The 14545-nt window shown below is 44.5% G+C and overlaps 1 protein-coding gene across 1 annotated transcript in view; it reads left to right on the forward strand.

Moving 5' to 3' along the window:
• Positions 1–14545, forward strand: part of HFM1 (helicase for meiosis 1) — a gene marked incomplete at its 5' end in the record, with an annotated part of 582583 nt that overhangs the window by 376921 nt on the left and 191117 nt on the right. Inside the window, one exon of the mRNA XM_082266347.1 lies at positions 7695–7798. Within this exon, the coding sequence (XP_082122473.1) occupies positions 7695–7798 (104 nt within the window). The remainder of the gene's footprint in view (positions 1–7694; positions 7799–14545) is intronic.

Genomic DNA, 14545 nt, shown 5'->3' on the forward strand with positions numbered 1-14545 from the left:
GGTGACCAAGTAGGAGACAGATGGGACCAGTTTCATGTAGTACGGGTCCAGTTTTGATAGGAGTCCCATCTACCACGAATAGGGATAACGGCCGTGACTTAAGTTGCATAGGCAGATGATGTGATCGGACCAAGGTCTGGTCTATGAAACACCCGCTGGCTCCCGAGTCGATGATGGCCGTAATCTGGAGATCTCTACTTCCCCACTGGAGAGAAAGAGAAACAGACAAGTAAGAAGAGGTGGCTGGAACAGTAGAAGTCCAGGAAGAAGGGGCTAAGGAACCCTTACCAGGTGAGGTTGTGGGTCGGACGGGGCATGACCGGAGTTGGTGATCGGCTTTCCCACAATAGAGACAAAGTCCTTGAGAACGGCGTCTCTTGCGTTCTTCTTCCGTTAGTGGACGGCGAACCATGCCTATTTGCATAGGTTCCTCGGATGAGGAAGAGGACGGAGAAGCAGAAGGCATAGGGCTTGGGGAATCCAAGGACCGGAGATTAGCTGGAGCCTGTCTCTCACTTCTTCGTTCACGGAAGCGTCGGTCTAATTGGGTGACTAGGAGGATCAGATCCTCCAAGGAAGGGGGTACCCCAACTCTGGCTAATTCATCTTTTAAGGCCTCGGATAGTCCTAGTCGGTACTGTTCTATCAGGCCAGTTTCATTATAACCAGTGTCAGACGCCAACTCCCGGAAATCCGTGGTGTAATCCTCCACAGGTCTTCTTCCTTGCCGGAGGGAACGGAGGGCTGAGCGAGCAGCGGAGGGTCTCAAAGGGTCATCATATAATGTACGCATAGCTGCGGCAAAAGAGTCCCAGGTCTCCAGTATTGGACTCTTTGAGTGCAGGAGTTGGTGTGCCCAGGTTTGTGGTTGACCTGACAGCAAGGCAATGGTTGTGCGGACCTTCACGTAATCATTGGGGTAGGTGCGTGGTTTTAGGACGAAGAGTAGTTCACAAGCTGTGATGAATGATCGCAGTTCAGACTTCTTTCCAGTAAACTTGTCAGGCATAGGAATGGCTGGTTCTGGGAATGCAGTTAGTACTGGACCAGTGGCCGGGGGTGAGTCTGGAAGGGGTACAGACTGAGCCCTTCTTTGTTCATGTTGAAGAAGCATAGCGTTACTGGCTTGTAGATCTTGGACGGCTTGAGCCAAGGCTGTCATCTGTTGGGTGAGAGCAGTAATAGCTTCGGCTGTTCCTGCGGGTTCCATTTTTGCGGCTTGGTTATTATGTCACAACCCACCTGGGGTCTTGCAGTGGAGAGGGAACCCAGTTGCAGTGGAACAGCACTCCCTTACAATCACGACCCTCAGGAGTCCCTGGAAGTGGGAACAGGGCCCCGTAGGGTCTGTGGTGGCACGGAGGCCTTTAATGAAGAGAAGGAGGTAAGGTCGACAACTCTGGAGTCAGGTCTGGCAGGCAATCAAGGAGTATCCACCTGAGGGAGAAAGGATCAGGAACCAGGAACACAGGCAATGCAATTAGCAGACACACAGGAGCAAGGAAAATAACCAAGCACTGACTGGAAGGTGTGCTTGGTTTATATAGGGAGCCAGGATCACATGACCCGCCACCTCCCACCAGTAGGTGGGGCTGCCAGGGGCTATAAAGGGAGGTCAGAGACCCAGCGCCATCTTGGTTTGCTTCATAGAACCTGATCTTACCAGATCTTCAACTCTCCTCTCTCCCTCTGTGTAAAACACTGTAACCGCATGGCGGCCGCCATCTTGCCATGACAGTGTGCCGCTGCAGACCTCAGAGGTGAGGGGAGGAGAAGGAGCCACCGCAGACCCAGAGGGGGTGTCTCTGCGACCGGCAAGCACCGAGACTCTGTTGCGAGAACGCCGCAGGCGCCCAGACGCAGGTGAGTACGCGGCAGTGCCGTGACACTATGCTATCAGGATCTGTCCGAAGTTTTTCTTGAGATAAATGCTCAAGTACTGCCTCCCCATAGGGATTATGATTGCACTATTGATCTTCTCCCAAATAGTAAATTGCCTTTTGGTCATGTTTATCCTCTTTCGCAGGATGAACTTTCCCATCTCAAGGAATACTTGGATGAGAATTTGACAAAAGGTTTTATTAGACCTTCCACTTCTTCCACAGCTGCAGGACTTTTTTTTGTCCGCAATAAAGACTCAAGTCTCAGGCCTATTATCGACTATAGGCAATTGAACGCCATTACAGTAAAAGATCGCTATCCTTTGCCGCTTATCCCTGAACTCATTGAACAAGTGCGTGGAGCTACCTACTTTTCAAAATTGGACCTGAAAGGGGCATACAATCTAATCCGAATCCGTGATGGAGATGAGTGGAAGACAGCATTCAGAACCAGATACGGATTGTTCGAATATCTTGTAATGCCATTTGGGCTATGTAACGCTCCCGCAGCCTTCCAACGATTCATAAACGATATCTTTAGAGACTTACTTGATGTCTGTGTTGTGGTATATCTGGACGATATACTTATTTATTCACGATCCTTGTCTGAACATATAAAACATGTAAGACTTGTGTTATCCAGATTACTCACACACAATCTATACGTGAAACTAAAAAAATGCTTATTTCATAAAGAAGAAGTATTATTCTTAGGATACATCATATCCAAAACAGGAATCAAGATGGATATGAGTAAGATATCCTGTATTCAGGATTGGCCTATACCAACCACCCGCAAAGCACTACAGCGATTCCTTGGATTTTCAAACTTCTATAGGAAGTTCATCAAGAACTTCTCTGCCATTGTGAGACCTCTCACACAACTCACAAGTATTAAGAAACCATTTAAATGGTCAGATGAAGCAAATGAAGCTTTTCGCTTGTTAAAAACAAGCTTTACCTCTGCTCCCATACTACGCCATCCAGACCCATCCATCCAATACATTCTGGAAGTAGATGCGTCAAATATGGCAGTAGGAGCAGTACTCTCCCAACGACCAACGAATACTTCACCACTCCATCCAGTCGCCTTTTTCTCTAAATCTCTAAGCAGCCCAGAGGTGAATTACCCAGTGGGTGAAAAGGAACTGCTTGCTATAAAACTGGCTCTGGAGAATTGGCGACATCTACTTGAAGGCACCCGATTACCAATACTCATATATACAGATCATAAAAATCTTCAATATCTTCAGACTAACAAAACCCTCTCCCACCAGCAGGTACGATGGTCACTATTCTTCCTAAGATTTAACTTCCTAGTGACCTACACACCTGCAGACAAGAATAAAAAAGCGGATGCGCTATCACGATTAACTGAAGATAATTGCTCCCAAATCCCTTCCGTTCCTATAATACCCTATAAGCGTATTATTGGGGTTGTCCGTTCCTTGAAGGAAGAGATTCTGCACAGTATAGGTTTGGATTCACCTCCACCACAACTAAGTGCTGATGCAGAAGGCTTCCTCTACTACAACGACAAACTCTACATACCCCCTACTATGCGCACCAAGATCTTGGAATTGTCACATGATGTGCCTATGGCAGGACATATGGGTATGACAAAGACCCTTAATTTGCTTACCAGGCAGTTTTGGTGGCCTGATATGAAGACATCTATACAAAAATTTGTCTCTTCATGCAACGTCTGTGCCAGGTCCAAAATTGACACTACAAAACCATCCGGTCTACTATGCAGTCTACCAATACCCCAGACTCCATGGGAAGTTGTGTCCTTGGACTTTATAGTAGAACTACCACCTTCCAAAGGATTTAATACCATTTTAGTGTCAGTGGACCATCTGACAAAGATGGCACATTTTGTTGCTATTCGCAGACTACCTTCATCCAAACAAACGAACTACTGATGAAACATGTCTTTAAGTTACATGGAATTCCAAAAACTCTTTTGTCTGACCGTGGATCACAATTCATCTCCAAGTTTTGGCAAGATCTATGTCACATACTACAAATTGAGCGAAAGCTCACTTCTCCCTACCATCCTCAGACCAACGGACAGACTGAAAGAGTCAACCAGTGCATCGAGCAATATTTACGTTGCTACACATCATACCTACAGGATGATTGGGTGGATCTCCTCCCTCTGGCAGAATTTGCCTACAACAACGCAACCCACAGTACGACCAAACAGAGTCCGTTCTACTTGAACTATGGGTTCCATCCCACTATTCTTCCACCACGCATCCTTCCATCAAGTAACCCAGTAGCCCTTAGACTATCTTACCCAAATAAAAGACTCTCTGGGTTTACTTAATACTACCATCTCACACGCTCATAGTCAACAAAAAAAGTACTATGACCTTCGTAGAAGACCTTCTCCTCAGTATGCTATTGGGGACCTCGTTTGGCTATCAACAAAAAACTTAAGATTAAAGATCCCTAGCAAAAAGCTTGGGCCTCTATTCTTGGGACTCTTCCCAATCAGGAAACTTATTGGAAAAGCTGCAGTACAGCTCACATTACCAACAGACCTCAAGATACATCCCATCTTCCATGTGTCGCTACTGAAGCCCCATGTTCCTGACCAAGGAATAAGGCCTACCATCCCACCTCCACCTCCTGTACAAGTTGAAGGCGGAGAAGAATATGAGATAAAGGAGATTCTGGATTCTCGTATCCACAGAAGAAGACTCCAATATCTAGTACGATGGAAGAACTATGGGCCCCAAGACGACACCTGGCTGGATACCTCTGATATACATGCCCCTAGACTGATTCGCAATTTTCATGCGAAATACCCGGAAAAACCAGCTCTAGAGGCCTTCAGGAGCCGGCCTTAAGGGGGGGGGGGTACTGTAATGTTCTGGTACCTCTGGTACCCTTTATTTCACTTCCCATTCATGTATGCGTCCCACCATTCTCTCTTGGTAGGTGCGCATACACCTTTAAGACCGATGCTGTCATCACTGAGCGCCGCAGAGCGGCTATTTCAACCGCCGGCGTTCTCACTCACATGTTCGTTCAACCTGCCTTGAAGCTCATATGCTCACAAGCGTACCTCGCTGTCGGAACCTCGCTACTGATCCCTGTATCCCGCTACCGGATCACTCGCTCATACCGAACCTCTCTACTACTGCTTGCTATTAGTGATAAGTACCCCGCAGGGGAATCCTCCATAAACCTTCCTACTAAGCTTACACTATCTAGCTCTGCATATTAAGGGCTGTTACTATCATCTGCACTATTGTTTAGATTGCTAGCTCTTGAGCCTACTAACATCTATCCTTGCACTGGGTTAGTCTATCCTGTATGTCATCTGCTATCCTACCACCTACTACCATACATGATTGCTAACCTATCTGCATCCTACCTGTTACCATCTATACTCTCATGAACATTTCTCTCAAGTGCTGTTCACCTATTGTCACTGTTCATACCTGTCTCTTTAGCTCATCACCACTATACTGCTATATACATCTATCACTCCAGGAACATCTTATTGAGTGTGTATATTTGTATGCTGAATCAGACAGACCACAGTGATGAGTCTTGGGAGTTGGAATTGGTATTTCAACGTATCTCTACATGACTGCTGAGTGGAGTTTTTCTGCAGCTGCAAATCCACTTGTTGAGTGGATTAGGCAGTGGCTGAGTGACAGACAACAGAGGGTTGTAGTCAATGGAGAACATTCAGAACAAGGTCATGTTACCAGTGGGGTACCTCAGGGATCTGTACTGGGACCAATTTTGTTTAATATCTTCATAAGTGATATTGCAAAAGGCCTCGATGGTAAGGTTTGTCTTTTTGCTGATGACACAAAGATATGTAACAGGGTTGATGTTCCTGGAGGGAAACGCCAAATGGAAAAGGATTTAGGAAAACTAGAAGAATGGTCAGAACTCTGGCAACTGAAATTTAATGTGGATAAGTGCAAGATAATGCACCTGGGGCGTAAAAACCCAAGGGCAGAATATAGAATATTTGACACAGTCCTGACCTCAGTATCTGAGGAAAGGGATTTAGGAGTAATTATTTCAGAAGACTTAAAGGTGGGAAGACAATGTAATAGAGCAGCACGAAATGCCAGCAGAATGCTTGGATGTATAGGGAGAGGTATAAGCAGTAGAAAGAGAGAAGTGCTTATGCCGCTGTACAGAACACTGGTGAGACCTCACTTGGAGTATTGTGCGCAGTACTGGAGGCCATATCTCCAGAAGGATATAGATACTCTAGAGAGAGTTCAGAGAAGAGCTACTAAACTAGTACATGGATTGCAGGAAAAAACTTACCAGGAAAGGTTAAAGGACCTTAACATGTATAGCTTGGAAGAAAGAAGAGACAGAGGGGATATGATAGAAACTTTTAAATACATAAAGGGAATCAACTCGGTAAAGGAGGAGAGCATATTTAAAAGAAGAAAAACTACCACAAGAGGACACAGTTTTAAATTAGAGGGGCAAAGGTTTAAAAGTAATATGAGGAAGTATTACTTTACTGAGAGAGTAGTGGATGCATGGAATAACCTTCCTGCAGAAGTGGTAGCTGCAAACACAGTGAAGGAGTTTAAGCATGCATGGGATAGGCATAAGGCTATCCTTCATATAAGATAGGGCCAGGGACTATTCATAGGATTCAGATATATTGGGCAGACTAGATGGGCCAAATGGTTCTTATCTGCCGACACATTCTATGTTTCTATGACATCTCTAATCTCAGGGGATTCCAAGGTTTTCCAATTTCGCAATATAGTGAGCCTGGAGGTGTGTAGGATATGCATACAAGTCGGTCTTTCTATGTAATTTTTAACCTGTAGTTTGAAAACGTTGTAACTGGTGTGTACTCAGAGTCTGTTAAGACAAATATTTTAAAATGTATACAATTTTTTACCCTCATTTAGGAAATAAAATAGATTAGGATTAGGGCAGGTGCACTCAGCCCACTGCAGTTATGCCCCTTCCCCTCTGAAGCAGAAGCAGATAAAGATGAAGGGATGTATAGGACGGAGATCTGCTGTTTTGTAAAAATGTATTATTGGTAGACTATAAAATTCTAAGAACTGCAGTGATTCTACCTGAGGCTGGGTTCACACTTATGCAAATTGGATTTGGGTTTCCCTGCATCCAATTTGCATGACAGGAGACTGTGGCCGTCTCTCAATGGAGCAGGTTCACACAGCACTGCCAAAGGGTCCTGTGCGTCTTTGGCTCTATTTCAGGTCAGAATTCAGGCAAAAATTCAGACCTGATTTGCAGAAGAACAGGGATGCACCAGACCCTCTGCTGCGGGCCAGGGCCACAGCTAGTGTGAACCCAGCCTAAAATATTAAGAATCAATAAGTCCCCATGTATAAAATAGCTAATAACAACAGCTTTCACATACTGTATTGGATGAATGAAATGAACGCACTACACTTTATTCACCAAGCAGTGAACATTCAGGGAATCGTCCCTGTCCCTTTATTAAATAAACCCAATTGTGTCCAGATCTTTAAATAAAGCCAAAACATAAAGTCATTTCTATCCATACATATTGGCTTATTGATCAAAAAAAATTTATAGTTTCCGTTAGATGGATAATAGTATAGGTTGGCACTTGAAAGGTGGTTTAGAAAAGGAAGAAATGTTGCACGGATTAAATATATATTCAAATACATTTTTTTTTATGTTTTGGTTCGATAAATATCTGGTTCAATAAATACTGATATATATATATATATATATATATATATATATATATATACTGGATATTTTGTAATGCTGTCCAGGATTTGATATATCATATTTTCTCATTTGAAGGGACTCTGCTTTGTTGAAATCAGGAACCTGGACAAGAAAATTTGACATAAAAAGGGCTTTTACATCTGATGACCTAAGTGTCAATTTGATCAGTTCTGAGTATGGTAAGATGATATGTTTGTTACAAATTTCTACCTCTAAAATGCTAAAATTCACTGATATACTGCAGTAAAACTGTAAATACTGAACATGCGATTTACCCATTCAATGAACTTATGCTAGTCTTTAAGTGTATCCGATTATATATATTTTTTTACATTTTAGCATTGTATTTGCCTGAGAAGCTGCAGAAAATGTGAAAAAAAATCAAAGTAACAGCTTTACCAAGTAACTATTGGCATAAGGTATACAGTATCTCACAAAAGTGAGTACACCCCTCACATTTTTGTAAATATTTTATTATATATTTTCATGTGACTACACTGAAGAAATGACACTTTGCTACAATGAAAGGTAGTGAGTGTACAGCTGGTATAACAGTGTAAATTTGCTGTCCCCTCAAAATAACTCAACACACAGCCATTCATGTCTAAACCGCTGGCAACAAAAGTGAGTACACCGCTAAGTAAAAATGTCCAAATTGGGCCCAAAGTGTCAATTATTTGTGTGGCCACCATTATTTTCCAGCACTGCCTTAACCCTCTTGGGCATGGAGCTTCACAGGTTGCCACTGGAGTCCTCTTCCACACCTCCATGACAACATCGTGGAGCTGGTGGATGTTAGAGACCTTGCCCTCCTCCACCTTCCATTTGAGGATGCACCACAGATGCTCAATAGGGTTTAGGTCCGGAGACATGCTTGGCTAGTCCATCACCTTTACCCTCAGCTTCTTTAGCAAGGCAGTGATTGTCTTGGAGGTGTGTCTGGGGTCGTTATCATGTTGTAATACTGCCCTGCAGCTCAGTCTCTGAAGGGAGGGGATCATGCTCTGCTTTAGTATGTCACAGTACATGTTGGCATTTATGGTTCCCTCAATGAACTGTAGCTCCCCAGTATCGGCAGCACTAATGCAGCCCCCAGACCATGACTCTCCCACCACCATGCTTGACTGTAGGCAAGACACACTTGTCTTTTTACTCCTGGTTGCCACCACACATGCTTGACACCATCTGAACCAAATAAGTTTATCTTGGTCTCATCAGACCACAGGACATGGTTCCAGTAATCCATGTCCTTATATTAAAAAAGAATAGCGCACACATGCAAAAGAAATGACTATCAAATATGGAGACAATCCATAAATAAAAATGGGGATTTGGTCCCACCATATGGCCATATCGTGCTCAAGCCCACCACTACGTCAAAGTACCCCATTATCAGTGGGTCCTACACTATCCATAAAAAGGGGTGAATCCAGCCTCTCTAACCCTTGGAGACAACACTCCTTGCTGGCAGAGATGTGCTAATGCACTACAAGGGACTCCTCCTATATCTACTTGATAGTGGACACTGATAGAATACAGGTGTGTGTGGGGGGTGGGGTGCTCAACCTCAGAAGTCTGGTCAGACCGAATACATAATAAACAAGCAAAAAATTGGGAGAGCAAACCCTGAACATGTATATCTAAAGCCGGTGCAGCTATGAACTAAGCGACATGTATATTAAAAAAAGAATAGCGCACACATGCAAAAGAAATGACTATCAAATATGGAGACAATCCATAAATAAAAATGGGGATTTGGTCCCACCATATGGCCATATCGTGCTCAAGCCCACCACTACGTCAAAGTACCCCATTATTAGTGGGTCCTACACTATCCATAAAAAAGGGGTGAATCCAGCCTCTCTAACCCTTGGAGACAACACTCCTTGCTGGGAGAGATGTGCTAATGCAGTACAAGGGACTCCTCCTATATCTACTTGACAGTGGACACTGATAGAATACAGGTGTGTGTGGGGGGTGGGGTGCTCAACCTCAGAAGTCTGGTCAGACCGAATACATAATAAACAAGCAGAAAATTGGGGGAGCAAACCCTGAACATGTATATCTAAAGCCGGTGCAGCTATGAACCAAGCGACATGTATATTAAAAAAGAATAGCGCACACATGCAAAAGAAATGACTAGGAGGAGTCATTTCATCTCTCCCAGCAAGGAGTGTTGTCTCCAAGGGTTAGAGAGGCTGGATTCACCCCTTTTTTAAGGATAGTGTAGGACCCACTGATAATGGGGTACTTTGACGTAGTGGTGGGCTTGAGCACGATATGGCCATATGGTGGGACCAAATCCCCATTTTTATTTATGGATTGTCTCCATATTTGATAGTCATTTCTTTTGCATGTGTGCGCTATTCTTTTTTAATATACATGTCGCTTGGTTCATAGCTGCACCGGCTTTAGATATACATGTTCAGGGTTTGCTCCCCCAATTTTTTGCTTTTTTATAATCCATGTCCTTAGTCTGCTTATCTTCAGCAAACTGTTTGAGGGCTTTCTTGTGCATCATCTTTAGAAGAGGCTTCTATCTCGGATGACAGCCATGCAGACCAATTTGATACAGTGTGTGGCGTATGGTCTGAGCACTGACAGGCTGACACCCCACCCCTTCAACCTCTGCAGCAATGCTGGCAGCACTCATACGTCTGTTTCCCAAAGACAACCTCTGGATATGACGCTGAGCATGTGCACTCAACTTCTTTGGTCAACCATGGCAAGGCCTGTTCTGAGTAGAACCTGCCCTGTTAAACAGCTGTATGGTCTTGGCCACTGTGCTGCAGCTCAGTTTCAGGGTATTGGCAATCTTCTTATAGCCTAGGCCATCTTTATTTAGAGCAACAATTCTTTTTTTCAGATCCTCAGAGAGTTCTTTGCCATGAGGTGCCATGTTGAACTTCCAGTGACCAGTATGAGAGAGTGAGAGCGATAACACCAAATTTTACACGCCTGCCCCCCATTCATACCTGAGACCTTGTAAGATTAATGAGTCACATGACACCGGGGAGAGAAAATGGCTAATTCGGCCCAATTTAAACATTTTCACTTAGGGGTGTACTCACTTTTGTTGCCGGCGATTTAGACATTAATGGCTGTGTGTTTTTTTGAGGGGACAGCAAATTGACACTGATATACAAGCTGTACACATGCTACTTTACATTGTAGCAAAGTGTAATTTCTTAAGTGTTGTCACATGAAAAGATATAATAAAATATTTACAAAAAATGTGAGGGGTGTACTCACTTTTGCGAGATACTGTATATGCTAATTTGACCAAGTTTTTCCTCCAGCTCTGCCTAAAGTCCTAATGAAGTGGCTATGGAAATAATGACTTTCTTATAATCACTATTTGCATAATCATCACCTCTTGTGACAATTTTCTGGGTGGCTGATGTTGTTCAGGCATTGCATTGTGAGGTAGTGCAGAGGGTATGTTTCTTTTTCACTATGAAAAAATGGAGAGATTTCAAGGCAACATTAGGCGGAGCTGAATGAAAAATAATGTATCAGTAGTCATTTGCTGCAATGGATATCTTAGCTCTTTTTTATTTGCTACAGGTTTGCTTAAAGGAGTTGTAAAGTCCCGTGGTTTTTCACCTTAATGCATTCTATGCATTAAGGTGAAACACCTTTTCTGCTTCAGCTGCTCGCTGCTGTCAATCAAATCCAGTGACACAGGAGCCAGGGGCGAGGCTGAGTCCTGCTGTCTGTATCCATGAACACAGCAGCAGGACTCGTGAGCGTGCTGCACTGGTGCCCCAATGAAAAGCGGCTCCCTGTGGGGGCACCCCAGAAAAGAAAAATCGGGGCTGCTCTTTGCAAATCCCCTGCACAGAGCAGGTAAGTATAACATGTTTATTATTTAAAAAGAAAAAAAAACTTTGCAATCACTTTAAGCCCTCCTTGACATGAGTCAAGTGGAGTGATTTGCCTATTGCCGGCAATGGCACACTTCCAATAAGTGCGACGCCGACTTTGCGGTGCCACACGGATCTGCAAAAGTAGTTCCTGCACTACTTTTGCCGATTTCAGGTGCAACTTCAATAGATATCTGTTTATGAAGCCGCACAGATGTCTTTTAAGGAGCACCTGAAATCGCGCTGACCTGCTACTTTGAAATCCTGCTATTTCAAGTGAATAAGCACGATTTCAAAGTAGCATCAATGTGAATCAGAGCTAAGTGGTATTAAACATTTACCACTTCCCGCCCACCCTATAGGCGATTGACAACGGGAAGGTAGTTGCATTATCCTGACCGGACGTCATATGACGGCGTCATATGCTCTCTATCAGTGCCCATCAGTACCACCTATCAGTGCCCATCAATGCCGCCTATCAGTGCCCAGCAGTGCCACCTATCAGTGCCCACCAATGCTGCATATCAGTGCCACATATCAGTGCCCATCAGTGCTGCCTATCAGTGCTGGCTATCAGTGCCACATATTAGTGCCACCCCATCAGTGCCTCCTCATCAGTGCCTGTCAGTGCGGCCTCATCAGTGCAGGAAAAAACGTATCTATTTACAAAATTGTATAACATAAACAAAAAAATTTTTTTATTTGTTTTAGCAAAAAAGAAAAAACCTTGCGGTGATCAAATATCACCAAAAGAAAGCTCTATTTGTGGGAAAAAAATTACATAAATTTGGTTTAGGTACAGTGTTGCATGACCGCGCAATTGTCATTCAAAATTGAAAGTGCTCGGTATTGAAGTGGTTAATTTAAATCAAATTTTAAAGATTTTTTTTTTATTAAAATAAAAAATGTTTTACCAGGCCCAGATCTAGGGATGTGCTAGGTCGGGCTATGACCCCCCCCAGATTTCAGTTGCATCCCCACAGAACTCTGAGAGTGTTTCCACTAATCCATAAGTTAGTCTGATGGGGGCAATTGCTAAAAGGGGATGTTCTGATGGGGACATTTGTTGTAAGGGGCACTCTGACGAGCGTAGTCAATGTAAGATGGTCCACTGATGGGACCGTTGATATAAGAGGAAACTGATGCAGACAGCTGATGTAAGGGGAACTGTGTTAGGATAATTGATGTAAGGGAGCACTCTGATGGGGACTGTCATTTAAAGTGGGGCTCAGATGAAGACTCCTGATATAAGAAGGGACACCTGTTATAAGGGGGCATTTACTCTAATCACAGTCTAATACATATGGCATTCCCTGCTCAAACCTGCACCACTTCTGCACTGCCTGTCAGGTGTTAATTCCAGGTCTTGACAAATGGTACAGAAGAGAGCAGAGTGAACAGGGATTACTCATTCCTTGCATCTGTCACACTGTATGACAGACTGTCAGTGACTCACATACATTGTTGGCATTATGCCTGTTCTTACTGTACAGACAGGCAGTTACACAGATTGGAAGACAGGCTAGATCTGGCCTTGTGTTATACTTATTTGCTCTATGTCAATTGTTTTGCACAGAGCAGTCACTTACACACACCCCTACTCCTCACAGAATTTGACTGACAGCAGCAGGAGCCTATGGCTCAGGCAAGTGTTTAGCAATGGCTGGGTGAGTAAACATGCAGTGAAAGGTTTTTCAACGTAAAGCAGAGAATCCTTTAGGGCAAAAACCCTTTTGAGTTTGGAACCCCTTTAAAAAGAAAAACACATACAGTATATTGCTGTAGACCTTAACACTTAACTTTGTTTTCAGATTATTTTTTCTTTTATTGCTGTGCATGCTTTACTGTTCTCTCTGGCTCCAGTCTTCGGGTGACTCGATTTCCTTACAGGTAACCCATCAGTGGCATACCTAGAGCATTTCGCACCCGGGGCAGATCCTATATCTGGCACCTCCCCCAACTTTAAAATGTAAAAACACCCACAAAAATTTGTAATGCTTTCAAAAATATTTATTGCACACATTTCACAGCCCCCGCCCATCACAGTGCCCCTTGCAGTCTACCCCCCCCCCCGTCTCTCTAATCACATTTCCCCCTTTTGCACTCTCTGCCTCCCCTGCATAGTCCTAACTTTGGCATAAACAGGTAGCTAATATTATTAGCAATGTGTTTAAGTTTGAGTAAGAGATTGGAGACTTCCTAAAGGAGATGGTCAGAGACTGCAGACATGATACAAGAGATGGTCAGAGACTGAGGACATGATACAGGAGATGGTCAGAGACTGAGGACATGATACAGGAGATGGTCAGAGACTGAAGATATGATACAGGAGATGGTCAGAGACTGAGGACATGATACAGGAGATGGTCAGAGACTGAGGACATGATACAAGAGATGGTCAGAGACTGCGGACGCGGGCAGGGAAAACCAGGGGGATGGAGAGCACGGAGGGAGGGGGGTTACTGGAGAGCACTGGGGGGAAGTGGAAATAACTGAGGGGGGAGCCAGGGAGCACAGGGGGTTGGAGAGCACTGGGGGAGCCAGAGAGCATGGGGGGGAGATGAAAAGCACTGTGGGGAGATGATGAGCATCAGAAGGGCTAAAGAGCAGGGGGGGGCTAAAGAGCACTAGGGAGGCTAAGAGCACTAAGGGGGGGTTAAGATCACTGGGGGGTTAAGATCACTGGGGGGGGGTTAAGAGCACTGAGGGGGGGTTAAGGGCACCGGGGGGGAGATAAGAGCACTGAGGGGGGTTAAGAGCACTGGGGGGGGATTAAGAGCACTGAGGGGGAGGGCTGGAGAGCACTGGGGGGGCAAGCAAAATAAGTTGTATAGGAGGGGGATGGGGCAGCTGCATATAGAGGAATCGATCGGTCCCTATTCCTCCTGCAGCCACTGAATGCCTGCAGGAGGGAGAGGAGGAGAATCAGGCATTCGGCAGCTGCAGGAGGAATATGGAAAGATCAATTCCTCCATATGCAGCTGCCCCACCCCCCCTATGCAACACACACACTTGGGCACTCACCTTTTTCCCGCCGCAGCTCCGCCCCCCCCCCCCCCC

The sequence above is a fragment of the Pelophylax lessonae genome (assembly GCF_965119305.1).
Source record: "Pelophylax lessonae genome assembly, chromosome: 8".
In the NCBI taxonomy this organism is placed as follows: domain Eukaryota; kingdom Metazoa; phylum Chordata; class Amphibia; order Anura; family Ranidae; genus Pelophylax; species Pelophylax lessonae.